This window comes from Ursus arctos, unplaced genomic scaffold (assembly GCF_023065955.2).
Source record: "Ursus arctos isolate Adak ecotype North America unplaced genomic scaffold, UrsArc2.0 scaffold_34, whole genome shotgun sequence".
Lineage (NCBI taxonomy): Eukaryota > Metazoa > Chordata > Mammalia > Carnivora > Ursidae > Ursus > Ursus arctos.
This window is the reverse complement of record NW_026623030.1, coordinates 18,906,807-18,928,935: the sequence shown is the minus strand read 5'-3', so window position 1 is coordinate 18,928,935 and position 22,129 is coordinate 18,906,807. Positions and strand designations below refer to the sequence as shown.

The window sequence follows — 22,129 nt, the reverse complement described above, 5'->3', positions numbered from 1 at the left end:
TTATATGACTCTTATTTAGCTGTAAAGTGCAAGCCTCTCAAGGCAGTTAATGGAATTCCCTTTTAATTAAACAAATCCGTATGCTTAAAAACAAAAAGCAGAAATAATAAATCATCACTAGTATAAACTTTGTTAATATGCGAACTAGGAAAAAAATACTTTGGGGAGCACAAACACCCTGCAGGTGATATATTCCTTTATGATCTGCTTCAATAACCTCAATTCTGGCTTTCATGCTAGAAACTCAAAACACCCTCAACAGGAAACCCCATTGATCTTTCTGAATAGAAATGGAAAGGCATGACAGAAAATTGCCAGGTCAGGAATAAGATAGTAAACTGTATTTCAATAAATTTAGGTTGTAAACAAATTAAGTAAGTTTACAGCAAATGGTCTAAGCTAGGGACAAACAAAGGGCAAGCATGTGTTAGCCAAGCCAGTTTCTGGTGACAATAAATAGAGCTAAAAACAAACCATTTAAAATGATTCCTTGCCTCACAAGCAGAGTAATTTTCACACATGCAACACAGCTAAGTTTGGTGAAAAGAGAACATTACTTTGAAAGACAAAGGAATTATTACAATTTTTCAAGAAAGTCTCAACTTGTCCATTCTAATTGTAGTAAGGGAGCTAAACAGCTTGATTATTAATTATTTTCTAAGAGAAATACTGTTTTATTTCAAAATAAAGTCTTATAAGAGGATTCAAATCAAAGTATGAAAAGTAATAAATTTATGGGGAAAGGAATTAAAAATTCTTGAACAGTAACAATAGGTCAAGTATTATGCAGCATACATCATCTAACAAAAACGCAAGGTGCACAGTATCTGATACTTAATTTAAAGGTGTTTACTCAGGCTTGGTGAGGTTAGGGTAACTGTCCAAGCAAAAGACTGTAAAATCAAACCAAGGTCTAACCCCAAGTTCTTTAGAACCATCCGAAGCTTTATTCTATGACACACTGCATATGTCACAATTAACTTTCCTATCAAATAACTCAACCTGAACTTCAGGAGTTTTTTAAAAGACTTTATTTATTTATTTATTTATTTATTTATTTATTTATCTATCTATCTATCTATCTATCTGTCTGAAAGAAAGCGCGTATACGTAAGTGCACGTGCGTACACTCGCACACATGAGCAGGGGGAAAAGCAGGCTCCCCCGTGAGCAGGGAGGCCAACATGGGGCTCGATCCCAGGACCCTGGGATCATGACCTGAGCCGAAGACAGACCCTCAACCAACTGAGACACCCAAGGCGCCCCTGAACTTAAGTTTTCATCACAGATTTGGAATTCATGAGCAAAGAATAAATGAATTATCTGCATTTTTCTTCTCTCCCGGTATTTCTGTTCTTCTAATTTTCTTCCATTTAAATCACAAAACACTGAAAAGAATACAGTTCAACCATAAATTATTTTTTCTGAAAAAAATTTAAAAAAAACACAGTGAGCTATTTTTTAAAATATGTGTTTTGTTCCACATACATTACAAATTTACATCAAAAAGACTGTATTTAGGGAGGCCGTGGGTGGTTCAGTTGGTTAAGCGTCTGCCTTCAGCTCAGGTCATGATCCCAGGGTCCTGGAATCGAGCCCCCATCGGACTCCCTGCTCAGCAGAGAGCCTGCTTCTCCAGAACTCTCCCTCTGCTGCTCTCCTTCTTGTGTGCTCTGTCAAATAAATAAATAAAATCTTAAAAAAAAAAAAAAGGCTTTAAAGGTGCGGTACTTTATTTTACAGATAACAGGAGCTTTGTTATGGCATCGGATTATAGAAACAGTCAAGTTTCCACATTTTCCTAAAGGGACTTTGTGTGTACTTTTGTTTTATTTTGCAGTGGGAGAGAGAATTATCAAATATTTGACATATTTAAGAGTACTCAACTCTCAAAAATCAATGCTTCTAAAATATACTACCTTAGTAACAGATGGATGACTTCTAGGTCCACTCCAAAGCACAGAGGTAGAAACTGAAGTTCAGAATGAAAAGGATAAATTTGGTGGGAAAGGTCTTTTTGAGTGACTTAAATGGTGACAACTTATCAACTGCAGCTTAGGTCCCCTAAGCATTAACACTGTAGTGACATCACCATAACTAACAGCTTGGATAAGGAACTGAATGGTACCAGAATGTCCTTTCAACTTTGATCACCTCAAAGTACCAAATAAAGACTCAAAAAGAGAAGTGAAAAAAGTTTTTCCCATAGAAGTTCTTAATTAACACATTCTTGCTCATCTGTTTTTCCCCTTAAGATGCTATCCGATCCAGGAATATACTGTTATGCCATAAAGTAAGGAAGCACAAGAACAATGACAGGTCAAAAGGCCAGAGAAGCCATCATGAAGGGGCTTCCCCTGGCCAAATCTGGAAGAATTTACACAACAAAATAAATGATGGTAGTAATGAAGTATAATCCATTGAATAAAACAGAAACCCATTTCCCCAAATTTATATAGCTAAAAAGATTACGGGAGATTAAAAACATACATGCATGTGTACATGAGAAAATGAAAAGCTCTTCCTTACAAAAAGAATGTCAAACAATGAAAGCAAAGAGAAAGGTGACATTTGAAAATTAACATTACAGCCATAACTCTACTAACTGATTTAGACAATAGAAGATAAAACATGAGTCAAAACGTGGTAACAGGATAATTACACAATCTCATTGTATCTGGCCACAAATTACTTAATAATTACAAAGACAGAATTAACAAAGGTCACAATTAACATGTACTTACTAATTTACAGTGTAGAAATCTGACGAAACACCACTTCAAACAAGTGATCAACAATGTTAATATCACTGACACAGAAATCATAGGCCTCCTGCTTTGACATACTAAGAAGGACACAACATCCCTTCTGTGGTATCACTACAACACACATAACCTAAATCTAATCATGAAGAATCTATCTCAAATTGAGGGACATTATATAAAACATATGGCCTGAACTCATTCAAAATGTCAATGTCAAGAAAGAAAAAGAAAGGCTAAGGAACACTTCTAAATTTAAAGAGACATGAAAACTAAAATGTATGATCATGGATTGGATCTTGGGGGAAAGGGGTTTAAGATATCAAGGACATAACTGGCACACTGATAACATCTGAGCTGAACTACAGATTAGATAATGGCATTTTATCAATGCTAGATTTCCTAATTTTCATAATTGTACAGTGCTTACATGAGAAAATATCCTTGTCCTTAGGAAATGTACACCTAAACACTTAGGGGTTAAAGAAAGAACAATCTCAAGTGCGCAAATGACTCTTGAGTGGCTCAGGAAATAAATTTAAAATACACATGTTAAGAGTAAAAGGGCAAGCAATCACACAGAGTATGAAGCAAACCGGGTAAAAGAAAAACTATTGGTGAATCTGAGTAAAAGGATATATGAAGTTCTTTTGTGTTATTCCTGAAACTTCTCTAAGGTTGAAATTATATCAATATAAAAGAAATGAGATTTATAGAATTTTATCTTCATAAAATTGTATGTGAAAGCATTTTGAGAATTACAGGAAAACCTGGGACTGTCCAGCATTACACCTGAGTGTCTCAAAAGAACTGTGATGCTGTTCCTTCTCTTACCTTTCTAACAGATTGTGGATCGCTTTGAAGAGCAGTGTCCGACACTCATAGGAAAGGCCATTTTCCCAAAGTCCTTCTTCCACAACTGAAAAAAGCGAAACAAAACAAAAAATTGAACTAGTAAGAAAGGCGTCCAAATAAAAATTAACTTTCAAAACATTTCTCTAAAGCAAAGTTAAAGAATTCATTGAAATGAATGATCTCATGCTGAAACTGAGAAAGGAAGTCAAATACTTGCCTAAAGTCATAAAAAAAAACCCTACGTACAGAAGGAACTAACATGTCTCAGTTTTAAAGTCTTCAGAATATAAGCATGGTACAACCCCTCTCCAGCAAAAGACTTTCCAACCCGACTCTTCAAAATTTGAAATCATTTTAAATTCTCAAATTAATCTTTCCACCTAACAGCGCCACAAAGACAAATTTTGTTAAAATTCTATCTAAAGATAACAAAATGTGACAAACTAAAGCTAAGGTTAGCATCTGTATTTTTAGAGGAAAAACTAAAACGAGAAAATATTCAAAAACGTCAGTTACTCAAATTTCCTTAAATGTTCTAAAGGCAGTATCTCAATAGGATTTTAAGGACATGATTTTAGGGGAAATGCCAGGAAATTAAATCTTAATACAAAACCAAATTTATTTCCTAAACTCATAATTTCATTAATATTTGACATTTTGGAAAAAAAGGTATTTGCCTTGGAAATATAACACTGAGTCACAAGTAACTCTAACACCAAGAGAATCCAATAGTCTAACAATGCCCCATGCATTCCTAACATTCTTTTCATATATAAAAGGATATAAAACACCCTAGAGAAGACACCTAATTTCCTTTTAAATTATATTAGTTCAGTTCAAGATAGCAAAAAATTGGAAGGACGGAAGCGACATTTGCAGAAGAAAATTTTCTCTACCTTTTACTTATCTTGACAAAAGCACTCACCAGAGAAAATTTTGACAGAGGATTAAAACACACGTTAAATCCACAATGCATTTGTAATGCTTTTACCATACCAAAAGACATCTCAAAATGCATCTCCATATTCTCTAGTCACACAGAATTAGAAAAAGTGTATTTACAATCATGGGTTTTATCTATAGGACTTTTTTTAAATGATAAAACTGGATAATTTTATTTTTGGTATGTCAGATAGGTTTTTATTTTCCTGCCTATGTGGCTAACCATGATTTACCAAATTTACCCAAAGCAACCTCCGTCAGAAACATTATTCATCACTAAAGAAATGGAAATAAAGTACAGCAAATAAACAAACATTCCTGCTAGCAACAGATTGCCTCTGTTCAAGACAAACCAACCAAAAGTTTTCTACAATCCTCTGAATGAAGGTGTCATGAATCTGTGTTATCACACATTTATCTTCTGGGGAGAGCTCTTCCTGGGTGAGAAAGAGAGCTAACATTTCAATAAAATGAACACCCCATATTAATTTGCTTTTCTTCCTAATGTGTCTCACTGGCTGTAAGACACCATCAATTTTAAGAAACACAATTTTTTTATACATCACTGGAGGTGAAGGGGTGGAGGTAAGCTGCCAATTAAACTATAACATGGTTCTTATCACTTAGGATTTTATGTACAATTATTTAAAGATTGACATGTTTTTCTTTTTTTAAGATTTGTTTATTTGAGAGAGAGAGAGAGAGAGATTGAGCGAGCAAGCAGGGGGGAGGGGCAGAGAGAGAGGGAAAGAGAAGCAGAGCATCAGACTTCCTGCTGAGCACCGGACCCAAAGCTGAGCTGGATCCCATGATCCTGAAATCATGACCTGAGCCAAAACCAGGAGTGGAGGCTTAACTGACTGAGCCACCCAGGCGCCCTATTGATATGTTTTTCAAATATCATTACTGTACATAGATAAACGGACAATATAAGCCCCCCCAAACAAAAAAGGTTAAAATTCCTAAAACGTCATCAGCATTCAGTGTGTGACTCTTCTGAATCACATTTCAACTTGGTCACTAGTGTCAGTGTTTTTCTACATAACAGTCTCTTGTGTCATAAAGAGTGCTGGTGATGCAGCATTTGTGAAGAGTTCCACTCTTCTTTCCAAGATTTTTTTCCAAGTTGGTGACACCTATTCTGCACGTTGTTTAAAAAAAAAAAAAAAAAAAAAAAAAAATTACTAGGATGCCTGGATGGCTCAGTCGGTTGGGTGTCTGACTTTGGCTCAGGTCATGATCCCAGGGTCCTGGGATCAAGTCCCACGTCAGGCTCCCTGCTTGGTGGGGAGCTTGCTTCCCCCTCTGCCCTGCCACTCCCCCTGCTTGTGTGCACTCTCTCTCTCTCTGACAGATAAAAAAATAAAATCTTCAAAAATGTATATATAAATTATTAATTAAAATCTTCAAACATACTTTAAAGTAACAGGACCAATAAATTTCTAAACCAAATTATCAACACTTTGTCATCTGCTTCAACCACCCTGCTTTTTCTTTTTGTTCTTCTTGATATAAAGTACATAGTTTGGTATACATCAAATCAGAACTTAAACAAGGTCAATGGCCTCCCTTGTCATATCTCTTAAGTCTCCTTACTCTATAACAGCTCACCTTTTTTCCAACATGCCATTAACTTAATGACAAAACCAGTTAGGTATCTTATAGAATACTTCATATTCAAGTCTAATTGCTTCCTCATGATATCATTTTTTAAGGCTAGTGCTACTCTGACCTTAACAGAAGACGTCAAAGTTCTCAGACAACAACCATAACTCTCTATTTCTTCCTCAAATGGCCCTGAAATACTTTATCTGAAATGTTGTGTGTTTTTTTTTTTTAAGATTTTATTTATTTGACAGAGAGAGACAGCCAGCGAGAGTGGGAGAGGAAGAAGCAGGCTCGATTCCAGAACACTGGGATCACGCCCTGAGCCCAAGACAGATGCTTAACAACTGAGCCACCCGGGCGCCCCATCTCAGACAACAACCATAACTCTCTATTTCTTCCTCAAATGGTCCTGAAATACTTTATCTGAAATGTTTAGGTGTTACAGCTGTCCAATCACACAATGTGGAATACTAAACAAGTTTGAGCAATGCCAACTGCAATTTTTAGATACCATTATAATTTTATCATGATTTCAACAATTTTAAAACAGACTGTAGAACTGATTTTTTCCCTTCAAAAAAATTCTTAAAAGAACAATCACAAAAAACCTACAACTAATATCATATTTAATATCAAAAGACTTAATATTTTCCCCCTAATATCAGGGGGAATGGATGTCTGCTTTCACAACTCCTATTTTAGTGGAGGTGTCAGCCAATACAATAAGGCAAGAAAAAAAAAAAAATACCGGCATACTAACTGGAATAGAAGAAATACAACATCTCTATTCACAGATGACATGACTATTAGAAAATCCTACAGAATCAACAGAAAAAAAGCTAGTAGATCTAAAAATGAGTTTAGCTAGAACAGAGAATACTAAAACCAACATTAACAAGAAAAATCATATTCCTATATACTATTATGAGTAAGAAATTGCATTTTTTTAAGATAATCATTTTTAATAGCACCAAAACCCATGAAGTCCTTGGATATAAAACTTACAAATTATGTGCAAGATCCAAATGCTAAAAACTGTGATAATGATAAATGAAATAAAAAAGACATAAACAAATGTAGAGGTATATATTGATCACGGACAGAAAAAGTTATTGTCAAGATGTCAATTCTTCTAAAATGAATCTATAGAGTCAATTGAATTATAATCAAAAATCTCTGCAGGATTTTCTATAGAAAGAGAAAAACTGCATTTATATGACAAAGCAAAGGGAACTAGAATACCCAAAATAATGTGGTAAAAGAAAAATATAGCTAGGAGACTTACACCACCTGATTTCCAGATTTACTACAGAACTAGAATTGACAAGATAGTGTGGTACTAGAGATAGAACAGATATATAGAACAACAGACCAGAACAAAGAGTCCACAAACAGACCCACAAACATATGGTCAATCGACTTCCAAAAATGGTACAAAGGTAATTCAGTGGAGAAAGAACAGTCTTTTCAACAAATGGTGCTGAAATAAATGAATATGAATAAATGAGCTTCAAATCATAGGCCATACCATATAGAAATATAAACCCCAAAATGCAAAACCTAAAACTATAAAAATTTCAAAAACATAAGAAAATCTTTATATAAAGTTTAGGTTAGCAAAGATTTCTTAGATATGACACCAAGACCATGATCCATAATGAAATTATTCAATAGGGCTTCATCAAAATAAAGAACTCTGCTTTTCAAAAAAAAACACAGAAAAGTTATGTTCAGCTACAAAAAAGTCAAGCCACAGATGAAGGATAAGCAGTTACAAATCACATATCTGACAAGAACTTGTATTTACAATATGATACTCTTCTTTAAAAATCTCAATACTCAACACCAAGGGGGAAAAAAACATTTTAGATAATGGACAATAGATCTGAACAAACATTTCACCAAAGAAGATACATAAATGGCACATAAAAACATGAAGAGATGCTCAAAACATCACCAGTCATTAAGGAGATACAAATTAAAATCACAGTATCATATATTAGAATGGCTTAAAAGAAAAACTGAACATATTAAGTGCTAGTGAGCATACAGAGTAATCGCAATGGTCATGTACTGCTGACAGGAATGCAAAAATAGTACAGCCGCTTTGGAAAAGGTGACTTTGTCAATTTTTTCTGAAGTTAAACATACACTTGCCATACAGCCCAGCAATATCCATCGTGTGTGTGTGTGTGTGTGTGTGTGTGTGTGTGTGTGTTCAAGTAGAATAAGAATTTGTGTCCACATGAAAAACTGCAGCAAATATTTATAGCTGGTTTGTTGTTGTTGTTGTTTTTCCAAAAATGCCGGGGAATGGAAACCACCCAAAAGTCCCTCAACTGGGGAAAGAACAAACAGTAGACAATCCATACACTGGGATACTATTCAGAAATAAAAGGCACCTGGGTAGCTCCGTCAGTTAAGTGGCCGGCTTTTGATTTCAGCTCAGGTCATGATCTCAGGACCCTGGTATCAGCCCTGTGTAGGGATCTGTGCTCGGCTGGGAGTCTGCTTAAAGATTCTCTCCCTCCCTGTCCCTCTGTCCATACCCTAGCTCACACGCCCCTCAGTGCTTTCTCTCTCTCGCTCTAATAAATAAGTCCGAGAAAGAAAGAAAGAAAGAAAGAAAGAAAGAAAGAAAGAAAGAAAGAAAGAAAGAAAGGGAGAGAAAGAGAGAGAGGGAGAGAAAGAGAGAGAGGGAGGGAGGGAGAAGGAGGAAGGAAAGAAAGAAAAGGAACTGATACACTTAAAACATGGATGAATATCATGCTAGGTGAAAAAAAGCCATCAAACTCAAAAAGCCACATGCTTTATGATTCATTCATAGGGCATTCTCGCAAAGGCAAATTTAAGGTAATGTAAACTGTTCAATGGATTCCCATTCCTATCCCTAGAATGGGAGTTGTTGATAACAAAGGGGCATGGGAAATTTGGGGGATCATGGAACTGTTCTACATCTTGATTGTGGTGGTGGTTATACATAACTGTGTACATTTGGCAGAACTTGTAGAACTATACACTAAAAACTGGGGCGCCTGGGTGACTCAGTCGTTAAGCGTCTGCCTTCAGCTCAGGGCGTGATCCCAGCGTTCTGGGATCGAGCCCCACATCAGGCTTCTCCGCTATGAGCCTGCTTCTTCCTCTCCCACTCCCCCTGCTTATGTTCCCTCTCTCGCTGGCTGTCTCTATCTCTGTCGAATAAATAAATAAAATCTTAAAAAAGAAAAAAAAAAGAACTATACACTAAAAACAGTAGAACCTACAATCTTTTACTGCTCTACATAAACTCATTTTACTACTAGACACAGCTTCTTCTGAACCTATGCCATTATGAATACACTTACATTGATTTTTTTTTATATTTTTAGTGTTGAAAATGAGAACAGGATATGAATCAGAAGGACTCCCACTCTAAACCTATGTACACTGAACGTGATTGTTTTTATCCAAACAATATGATTTATTTGGTTAACCTTCATTCACAAATTATTAAAAGCAAAAAAAAACAAAACGCAAAAAACAGTTTCACCCACAAGAGACTACAGACTAGAGTGGTCCACCCTTATAATACAAACTGTATTAAGTACTTCGTTTTAAATACTGCAAATAATACAAAGAAAACAAATATTTCTCTAAAACATTTCTCAAAAATTTTTCAGATACTGAAAGTCTGAAAAATACCCTTATATTACTTTTTATACGATAATTCTCATAAATTTACTTTTTATTATATAAATTTATGTAAAGTTTAGGCACCAATTTAATAGAAGGCTGAGAAGAAAGTAGTAACACAAAGCAAAACAAATCAGACTAAAGTCTTGTTTAAGTATACTAAAGCTTAAGAAACAACAGAAAATTATAAATTATCCTATAAACTAACCAGTAAAATTTAGAATATAAGTCAGCAGAGGTCATTTACAAGGGCACAGTATTTGGACTTCATATGAACATCTAAATTTCATCTTATATATTAAAGATGTAAGAGTAGTCAATAATTTATTGGAAGTCAACCACTGTAATCAAGGATAACCCCTCTAGTAAATAATATCAATTAGGCCATGCATTTAAGGATAATGCATTGTTTTGCTACACTTTTAAATTACAAAAATTTTATATAACAAGCATACTTATAGAAAGGAACAAAAGTCAGACCAAACTTTCTTATCTACTCCATGGGCAAAACTTCCAGAAATACAAGAGCAATGGACATTTCGATGAATCTCTAAAATGTCAACACAAGTTAAATTCTAGAATAGCGGGGCGCCTGGGTGGCACAGCGGTTAAGCGTCTGCCTTAGGCTCAGGGCGTGATCCCGGTGTTATGGGATCGAGCCCCACATCAGGCTCCTCCGCTATGAGCCTGCTTCTTCCTCTCCCACTCCACCTGCTTGTGTTCCCTCTCTCGCTGGCTGTCTCTACCTCTGTCAAATAAATAAATAAAATCTTTTTAAAAAAAATTCTAGAATAGCCTTTTTGGAATCTAACAGATATTTGGCCAACACACACTGGCCCACAGTTCTTGGCTATGTTATGCCTCAAGCACCAGGCTAGAAATTAGGAATGCTCTCAAAAAGCTAATATAGATTTTGAAAACCACTATAAGACAACAACAACTTTAAATCCTTTGCAGTACAGCTATCAAACATTGAAGAAAAAAAAAAGGTCCTTTATTTTAAAATAACAGTAAGATAAAATAAGTTCTAGTCAAGGCTGATGTTCTACCTAGGAAACAACCTTTCTAAATTTCTGAAGCTTTATTCTATGTGCCAAGCTTTGAATCGAGCACTACCTATAAATGGGGGGTGGGGAGAACGTTTTCACCACAATGCTATGATACAGAGTAAAGGACATGTGGCATTCACTTCAGCCACTCAGTATCTGACTTCTTCTTATCACTGGGAATTGCCTACTTCGTAAGTTCTGCTGGGTGTCAAATACAGTCACCCCTAACAAGAGCTGAAAAGAGATGCTCTCTTCCATCCTCTCCTGCAATATGGACAAGGACATATATGCTTAAGTCCACTAGATGCTCCTGCACCACACCTTTGACTCTGGATGTAGTGACACAGAAGAGAGTAGACATAGGTATTTCTGTCACCACTAGAGAGAGAGGCTGTCAGATCAAGTTTCTGATGCTAAAGTAGCAGAGGTACTGCAGCATCTAGTATCAGGGGTGATGGCACAGTGTTCTCATCAAACCAAGTGTGCAGCACTGATCCACAGACAAATAGTTCTGTGAACACTCAACATTCTTTTAATCAACTCCTCTTCTTAGTTTGCAACTAAGAATTCTGACCAATACAGTTTATTCTAATCTCCATTTTATAAATAAGAAAACTAAGGCTTAAAGATCTTAAACTTGCCCAAGGTCACACAACTAATAAATCCAAGAATCTAGAGTCATATGTAGCCATATTCAGAAGCTAACAGGATCAAATGTATTTTATATCTACTTTTTATGAACAGTAAATATACAAATTATCACATTAATTAAACTCAAGGGGAAGCAATTTACTTTCATAGCTGTAGTGACTAGAATATATCAGATATCTATAAACATGTGCTGAGTTGACCTAATATTAGATGTGCACATACCTTTCAAATTTCATTGGATTCAGCCTCAATCTAAAATCTCCTTATATCCAGTTAAGAGGATTAGTGGCAAAGATGAGATTCAAGTCCAAGTTTTCTGACTCTTACACCCATGCTCCTTACACTATACCACACTTCCCCATAGGGATAGTATTACGTTAACCCATCCTATCTGCCTCTTTTATTCTTAATGCTAGCTAGAAAGGCAACCTTCCACACTGAAGTCAAATTTCCCCTTGGATCCACAATTTGCACCTTAAATTAATGTTTTCTAAATAGCTGCAGGTAATTTTTTCAAAGGTTAAACAAAATTGAAATTGCTCCTGTAATCTACTTAAACAACTCCATGATAAAATCAGAGAAAATCACACTTTAGCTTTTTTAAACTATTTTTTTCTGAGATACCTTCCTCCCAAAGTGAAATTTAAACTAACATTCCATTTGCTTGATACTTAGATTCTTCAGGAAGTAAGGGGAGTGTGGGGGAGAGACATGGACCAGGTTACTAGTTAGTCTAAATTAAGTTTCTATAAATGAAGGGAGATACATTCACTACTTAATTCTCTATCTCCCTTCCAAGGTGAACTGAGAAGAAAAAGCATCACCAGGAAATTTACAAGAGAGCCTACAGGTGCTGAACCCCATCTTCATGAAACCTACAATCTCCCCAAGGTATACTGTCTCCATCTTAAAAAGAAAGGAAGAAAGAAAGAAAGAAAGAAAGAAAGAAAGAAAGAAAGAAAGAAAGAGCCTTTCTAATTCTATTTTTCCAGTTTACATTTAACCACTTATTAATTCTTTAAGAATATAAAGTAGCAATAAGATTATTTCTGTAGATGACGATCTATAAATCTACTTAGATGTAATGGAAGAATTTTTCTAAAAGTTTGTTAGTCTCAGAAAAGAAAGCACCAAAAGACCTAAAATGTGTATACAATAAATGAGTGGCAAGATTCAACCAAAACAAAGAATTCCTGAATTAAAACATTCTCCTGTTGTTATATGATCGATTACAGCCAAGCTAAAACAGAAAAATAAAACTAAGTAGCACCACAGCTGCCTATTTACAAAGAAAAACTATTTTGGCAGTAAGTTATCTCACTTAAGTTGTAAAAGCTATAATCAGAATTTGTTTACATTGCTGTTATTCAACATTTTTTAATATTACTAATCCTCATAATCAAATATTTAAACTGCAAAAGTACTATATGTTTTTTCATTGAGCAGGAGAGTGTTTTAGAAAGGAAATTTTAAATAGTAATTATTACTTAGTGCCCAAATAATTTTTCAAAATCTTCACAAATTGTAATATAACTTCTTTCAACTTTGAGAAACATGGCTCCTTGCAGAATTAATAAGATTCTCTGAAAGAAAAGCCATATAAAAGGTACAGAAAAAAGTCAATATGGCAAAATATCAAAGCAGCATATACTTCAATGATTTTTGTTTCCCAGCAGAGATCTTGGAAAGATATCCCTTCCAATTCAACAAATGAAACTGACATACTTTACTTGAAGGGGTAAAAGTGGGAGGAGGGAGAATGGAATCAGGTAGGGAGGAGCATAAAAATTGTGAAACCTTGAAGAAATTCAAGCTCATGCTTTTAGAATTTAGGTCACCCTGCCTTACACAGTTTAAAAGCAGAATTACTTTCAAAGAATACATATTTCCTCTGAGCTATGATACATATTTCCTTTTAATGTATCATATTGCAGCAACAGCTGAAATGAACGTCTAGACATCAAAAACACTTCTTACTCCCACCTACTGCTTTTTTACCTCAGGCATCAAAACTAATGAAACCTATTATCCAGAACATTGAGTTCAGTAACCACATTGGCCATTGCAAATATTGGAGGGGGGAGGGGCACTTTCAGGGATGGCACTCCTTATTCAGCCATTAAAATTACTGAAAATCAAATTTTGCTCCAAACTCCAGAAATACAAATAGATTAAAGCAAGGGACACAAAACAAGGAGATTACTTCCCAGGTAGATTTCAGTGACAAAATGCTAAGGATATCACAGCTCTGAATGCAGGATTTATAATTTGCCCACTGCCTTTGTTTTCTACCTTTATCTGCAATTTATAAAGCATACTAGTTTTTTTAACCGCTTTATTTTTTTTAACTGCTTTAAACTGTTAAGTCACCTAAGAATTGCATTAAGCAGATAGCATAATGAAACATTTATCAATTTAATTTTATGGGTTGCATCAAATGAAATGCTTTAAAGATAAATACAGAGAGAATTCTGAAGTATCTACTTTCTTAAAATTGACAATAAAAAATTGAGTAACAAAGGTGCATAATGCTACATTAATTCTGAAAATAGCATTATACCCATAAAAAATCCAATTACATACAACACGATTGATCACAGTTATGCTGCCATCGATTGCCTTGTAAAATCTATATTTAAAGTCATTAATAACTAAATGGACTTATATTAAATTCAACCTACTTAGAGCTCCGATTTCCTTGAATTACTTGTGGGTGTAGAATATTTGGTATCACTTAACAAATCTATACTGACAATGGATTTTAACTTTCCCAATGTCAATTAATCAATTAAATAAGAATTAGAATAGAAGATATAGATCAAAATATTCCATTTGTTTTGACCTACTTGCAACTTTAAAGAATCACAAATATTGTTAATATTCATTGGACAGAAGCACAGTTGTGATTCAAATTTTTTTCTAATTTTTTTAAATTTGAGTATAGTTGACACACAATGTTACATTAGTTTCAAGTGTACAACATAGTAATTCAATTTCTCTATGTTATGCTATGTTCACCACAAGTGTAGCTACCATTTGTGATTCAAATTTTTAATAGTATAATGTTTTACTAAGGAACCTCTAACAGCATGAGTTCTCTGCCAGTTGCAGGATAACCAGAATTTTAATGACGGTTTCTACACAGCATTGTAGCAGTTGAGACATGACCCAAGTTAGCATTTCAATGGATCACAGGACTCCATGTAAAGCTACTAAACTTTAAATTGAAGGAGACCATAAAACTAAATTTCTAGATAAATTGAACAAGACCTTCAAAAGACAATTGCCACAGAAAACAGTCAGGCAGCAATGTTTCTTTACTAGCTACACAGTGGGGAAAAAAAAATCTTGCACAAAGGCTGTTACTGACTTCTAAGAACCACGCTTGCCCCCATTTGCTACTCCTTTCAGAGATTTTTAAAAAACTCTTACTTTTTACTTTTTAAAGCTATCAATATGCTCTTAATTTTGTTATATAATAAACATAAACAAAGTCCTGAAGGACAGCCATCAAAATTAAGTTATCTTTGGTTGCTAGATTGTTTTCTTCTGTACCACTTTGTGCTTGCAGATTTTTTTTAAAAAAGGCTATTATTTATTGAACAGCTACATGCTTTAAAAAAAAAAAAAAGCTACATGCTCAGAAATTACAAGAAAGATCAACATTCTTAGAACAGGAATCACCACAAGATAGAATTAAATTTTGAGAAAGAAATCCAGATACGCAGTTCAGTTAGAACATTTAGTTTAAATCATTAATACCACCAAATAAACATTTTATAAACATCCACACACCGCCGCCACTACTACTACTACTACTACTACCACCACCACCACCACCACCACCACCACTACTAAAATTCTCACAGGGCAAGTCCCCAAATTGCCTTTTACACTAAAGCTCAAACAGTTGTCTGTCACTGCTATTACAGTGAGTAATCCTTGCAGCTGTAACTGTTTGAAATGCAGCTGTCTGGTTGGCTTTCTCTCCCAACCCCCACTCACCAAGCATTTCTGTTCTTGCTACAATAATCTTAAAGAGCATTTTACAGGAGGCTTAGCCCTGGCTGAGGGCACTCTTCGGCGTGACCGAGAGAACATGGAAACACGATTCATTAGACACGCCTGGAGTGATAACAATGGTGCTGCTTCTTGCTGCCTTTCATTTCGTACATCAGGCTGAGACTAATGCATTCTCGTTACACAACAAGCACATTTACAGACAGGAAAAAACTGTAATCACCTTTGATTAAGAGACAGCATATTTTTCCTATATGAGCCGCCAGCCATACTGACATAGTAATTATTTTTTAACTGACAGGTTAAAATAGCAAATGTAGCAAAAATAACATCTGCCCAAAAAGAGAGAGAGAAAGAAGGGGGGTGGAGGGGAGATGACTACTATGAATACTTAGTACACAAAGGTTTCTCTAGACCAGGCTCTGTGCCATATCCTTGAGACCTGATGGGTACTTCAGCCTGCATTTAAGCTAGACAGTCCATGGCAAATAGAACAGACCCTTACCAAGCAATCTCATTCTACATATCCAATTCTTTGGAGGCAAAAAAACACAGAATGTTTTTTTGTCATCTTAATTGTAATTATTATTGACCTACCTTCCTTCCATTCCTTTCACCATAGAACTACAGAATTCAACAGCAATATTAACCCTCTTCTCTTTTTCCGTTATCTTACCTTTACTACAAAATAATTTGTTCTCTTGACTTTTTCTGTTATGTAGTTTTACTACAAAGTAATTTTTTTCCCTTTACATAAAGGTAGGCCAAAACAAAAAGCCTGCTTTCTATTTTAAGTAAAACAGTTAAAAAAAAAAAAAACCAGAAATGTATTCTTTATTAAAAACTGGAATGCAGAATAACTATTTTATATCTTTTTATCATTTCCCCAGCTCATCAATCACTGTACCTGGCAAAAGGTTTGCATTATAGATATAAAAGCCCTAATTTAAACAGAAAAAAGTCATAAGTTGCATTATATTGGAATATATAAAGTTAATTTTCTTATAGGATTTTGAAAAGTGAACCAATTTTCCACATTCCCACGCAACCACACTCTTTTGTGGGTTCATGCATATAGGTTGCTGGGTTATTGTTTATGGGGAATTAGGTGGTTAACAGAAGAAATATACATTAACCAGGAATTGAAAGATTACAGTTAAATCAAATTACTGGAAAGCGTTTTCTCAAGGTTAGTGGATCTGTATAATTATTTTTTTAAATGGTTAGTCTCTTTCTTAAGCTTTCTATAACACTATTTTACAATTAAGAATGTGCTACAAAACTAGCAAAACAATTTATATGTGTGAAAATGTGTAACTAAAGAAACAAAAACAAGCAAAGAGAAAAAGTTAAGTGTGGTTCACAAAACTTTGAGAACTAAAATGGCTTTAAAAAAAACAAGTTACGTAGCACGAATGAATTTTTATAGAACGGCAAAATGCTTGAGCAATTTTTAGCTGCTGGATTTTAGTTTTCTTACTTGTGATACCACACAGGCTTAGACACTAGGAAATCTGCAGCCTATCTTTAATGTGTGTATAAGTGGGTCACTGAGCTCTGACGTTCATTTAAACACTGTATGTTTGGAAGAGAAATGTGACATGCACCACATTATGTTAGAATCATACAAGTTTAAAACTTTTATCATCTGGAATAAAATAAGTTATTACAGAGGATAACGTCTATACTATTTATACTCTGTGTCTCAAGTCTCCTTTGTCATGACTTCCCAAAACTAATCAAATCACTACTATGACTGTTCCTGCCTGTCTTCTGTTTGGGAGATATAAAATTAATCATTAATATCAAACATGTCACTACAAAAAAAATTTTTATTAAAAAAATTCAACTTAATTGAATTCTTAGTAATGAGAACATTTTGCATTAACAAATGACTTGGTTTACATATGAATTTCCGTTATATTAACCTGGTTCTTAGAAGAATCTTAAAAGCCAGAATGTATAATTCTCCCCTCAAGTCTTCAAAATTAATTTATGTTTTTTTTAAAGATTTTATTTATTTATTCGACAGAGACAGAGACAGCCAGCGAGAGAGGGAACACAAGCAGGGGGAGTGGGAGAGGAAGAAGCAGGCTCCTAGCGGAGGAGCCTGACGTGGGGCTCGATCCCATAATGCCGGGATGATCACGCCCTGAGCCAAAGGCAGATGCTTAACCGCTGTGTCACCCAGCTGCCCCTAATTTATGCTTTTTTAATTCAAAAACAACCTATTGGAAAGCAATAAAAGCTTCTCAAAACTTTAAACTGAAACATATCCAGGAAAAATCTGTCTTTATCCAAAACTTTTAACAAGCTAAGCAGTTTCCAACTCATAAGCAAAAAATTTATAAATGACCTAAATATTCCAACATGGCCAACATTTTCACTTCATGTAGATGGTTCAACACTACAAGATTCCCTTGCAGTAATATGATTCAATTATGAAATCTGAATGCACTTTGGGAAATGAAGATCAGTTATTTACACAATGACGTGAATGAGTTCAATCCTAGTTTCCTTCCTAAACTTGGCCAGAATGGCATTTTGATTGGAGAGTGAGGTGACCCGGTAATTCTGGATAAGGAACAATCTGGGGCGGGAAAGGGCTGAGTAGACCATGCCCAGCAGTGGTTTTCTCCCTGGGGTCCTAGGAATACTATGCCCTGCGGAAGAGCCCCAGCAAGTCTCTGGCCCTTTCCAAAATCCCTACATGTCAATAAGTATTGCTGCAGTTTTTATCCATTGTAAATAATGAAATTCTACAGAGGCTTCATTTGAAAACATAAACAAAAGCGATGAATTTGCAAAGAAGACAGAACTTGCCAACCACTCAGAAAAAGGAGGAGTAGAGAGAACCAGAAGCCCAGAAAGCCTGGGTCACTCTGCTAACAATTCCCTGGCTCTGCTGCTTCTTTCATAGTTGATCTCTACTTTCTCTATTCTTTCCAGCTCTCAAACTGCAGAATTCTAATGAAGTGCACTAGAATGTGGGAAAACCTTCCAAGATAGACTGTGAAAATTTCAAATATTCATAGAATCAATTCCTAGCCAATCTACTCTTTCTCAACTAAAAACTCAAAACCCAAATCAACAGTAGAGTTAAGCATACAGGTAAAATCAGCTTTTTACAGGCTAGCCTTAGACTTTACCCACCAGTTAAGAATAGGTTTGTCATGGGGGGTGGGGGGGGGGTGGGGGGAAACATATTTGCCAAATAATTAACTTACAAATTACCTTTTGGAATACATGATATTAATAATTACTTTGTTAACTGTTACCTGCCCATGTTGACTCTCCTTTCCACAATTTAAAAAACAGCTATTAAAAAGCGTAACAATTAAAAGCTACTTTAATTAGCATTTTCCACTTAAGGGACAAGGGGAGAGATTTGATAGTAAAGGCTTAACTCAGAAAGCCTCTGTGGTGCCTGTAATATTTCTTGGGAAATATACATTAGATATTTGTTGTAAATTAATTATTTATTAGGTATGCAATTCTCTATTACAGCTCACAATTTTAAAGCTCGTTTTCAACTGTGCTTCAAAAACAAAAACTACATATGGATTAATAAGAGGTTAAAAGTTCAACTGTACATACCATGATCACAACTTTTTTTTTTCCATGACCACAACTTTTAAGATGCATGCTCAAATATCTTAATGGAATAAACAAAAATTATAATTGCTACAAATTTTTATCCAAGCTTTTTATACCACATTTTAATATAAGTACCTCTATATAGCCTTAAAATGACAATGTATACCCTAGCTAAAATTTGCATATTTTCAAAAACAATATTACCTCTAACAATGACTTACAACTCAAATGTTTATCAGATAATAAGGAAAACAGCCTTAAGACACAACGCAGTAAACATGAAACAGATGTTGTTTGGACAGAAGGTATACATATTAACACCCTGTAAAGTACAGATATCATAGTTGAATTTCTTTTACACTCCAGCTTCTTCAAGACGCAAGAGCTTGTTAACAGTTCTCACAGCTTTCACTCCCGGCACCTTGAGACCACTCTCAGTGAGAAAGCCAAAGGGATCTTTTCAAAACTTAAATCAAGCCATAGCATTCCTCTGCTGAAAATTCTACTCCAATGGTTTCACATGGCATTAATAACCTATTTAAGGTCCTTACCATGGCCTGCTGCAAGGTCCCACCTGATCACATCTCCAGTGATCTCTTCCCCCCCCCTACTGGCTTTCCAGTTTCAACAGTACTGGTCCTCTGTCTCTTTCTTCAACAAAGTGAGCTCAAGGTCTTTGCCCTTACATTCCCCTGTGTCTGTGTAGCTAGAGTATTCCTGGGTCTCAACTCTTAAGGTCATCTCCCAGCGGCTTTTCCTAACTACTCCTGTATCTCAAGTACCCCTTTCCCAGCTGCTCACTTTCTCATCAGCTGCTTTGTACCACATGACCATGAGAAGTTCTTCACTCACACGCAAGAATGCCACCTCCATGCACACAAGGGCTATGTCAATACTTGCGCGCTTACTATAATGCACAGAACCTCCCACAAAGAAAAACATTGTGACCTCAAGAAAGTGGAGCAAAAGACAACCTACTACTCAAAGACAACTTAATGTTACTCAACTGTTTGGACACGAATATTATACATGACAAGGCAGCATGGCATGAGGCTAAGAATTCTGACACTATATAAAATAGCAAAACAGACCCTTTCTATAAAAGACCTAGCTTTTTCCCACTTACGATTTAAGGAACATCGTACACATTCTCAGAGTTGTGATTTTATTGTTTCCATGGAAACCAAACAGGGTCATAATTAAAGCACAAAAACATTTCTATAGAAACATGTATAAATGAAAGATGTGATGAAAATAAGATCTTATCTGAACCTATGATAATTAGCAAGATTACAATGAATAATGAGAAGGATTCTTGAGGGTAAAATCAAGAAAATTATATTAAATTAAAACTCTTAACAATAATGACAATAAACTATCACAATTTAAAGCAGTTACTAGTGAGTCTCCTACCAGTTTGGTGTGTTAAAATCAGACAGTTCTAAATTATAAAATTTCTACCCTAATAAGCAGAAATTAGAATATCCTAACATTCAGAAATAGAGCTCTTTGTCTTTTCTAGGCATAACTGATTCTAGTTATCAACTTTACAGGTTATTACTATTATTACATATGAGGCCTCTTTCACTAAGAATTTACAATGTCCTCTAATTCTAATGACTATATGTCATGTTCATCAAATGTGAAATAACAAAATAAAGTTACATAATAACGGAGCGACATTAAATTGTTAAATTTGTATTATATATTGATATAATTGTAAGTATAATAAATGTTACTTGTTCCATTCTATAAAGTCCCTATGTAATTATCTGAAGCCACATCTATGAAGGCCCAGGAGAAACTTTTATTTTTTTCTCTTGGGGTCAGGGGGGGAACAATGCAGAAAAAATTTTGCAGAAAACTAATGTAGAATCATTTCTGTGTATGTTTTAGCAATTTTGTATGATTTTTGTTCCTGGATTCTCAACTATCTCTGGCTTATTCACAGACATCAAATTTTTGTGATCCTTTCTCAAAATTTCTAAAAGAGAATTTATGTTTTTAAATCAAGTATAACTTAAACATATGAAAATCAATGATAAATTCTCGATTTGAGAGACAATATTTAAAAGATGTATGTTATCTATTTCAGGATAACCCAAATATTATACTCTGAGCTAGATTACTAAAAACCCCATTTTCAGCAGAGATGCTTAAAAATGAAGGTGAATAGAGAAAAACTGAAACACAATGGCTCTTTTAAACTAACTAGACAACTATTCACTATTCATATTCATTTTGTATCCTTCAGTCTGGAAAAAGCAAGGCCCCTTCTAATTTTCAATTAGGCATATGCTGTCCTGTTTAATTTTTTCTCTAACCATTTTGCCCTTTTGAAGGTGAACTTAAATTAAGTCAAAGGCATATAATACACAGACAGTAATCTGGAAGTGGATTTTTGCCGCCCCAAACCAGACATTATGCCTTGCCGAGGGAGAGAGTCTGTATAAATAAGACTATTCACAAGATAGGAAGCATCAGCACATGCCCATTTACCTCCAGGGTAGTCACCAAAACTTGAAAGCACCATTAAGCACAGCATCAATGCTTTTGTCTAAGAGATCTCAGATACCAGAAAGGATCTTGGTATCATAAATATCTATGATTTTCCAGGAAACAAACAGGTTTCTTAGACTCACAAGAAACTGCCTACGCATTTCTTATTAACTATGAAAATCACAACCTCCTCCTTTGAAGGTGATCATACTTTCAGATATTTAAGAAAAAAAAATTCTTGGCCACATTGGAATAACATTAAAAAATGTTTTATACTTACTTTACTTTAGTTCAGGTTAAGAACAACTATTTTTAAAATAAAACTCTCCAGATTGTGCAGTTTCAATTTTCCACTGCTCATTTTCTATGACAATCTGACCAAGAATTTCCCTGGGGGAAAGGAGAGATGATATTCTGAAACCTCGTTCTCAGAGAAATAAATCTTTGATAACATGTCCAGTTTTTCTGGAAATA

The 22,129-nt window shown here is 35.0% G+C and overlaps 1 protein-coding gene across 2 annotated transcripts in view; it reads right to left on the bottom strand.

Moving 5' to 3' along the window:
* Positions 1-22,129, bottom strand: part of MED13L (mediator complex subunit 13L) — a 295,013-nt gene that overhangs the window by 143,403 nt on the left and 129,481 nt on the right. For both annotated transcript variants that reach the window (XM_026514953.4, XM_048221460.2), the window contains exon 3: positions 3,597-3,681. In XM_026514953.4, coding sequence (XP_026370738.1) covers positions 3,597-3,681 — 85 coding nt within the window. The remainder of the gene's footprint in view (positions 1-3,596; positions 3,682-22,129) is intronic.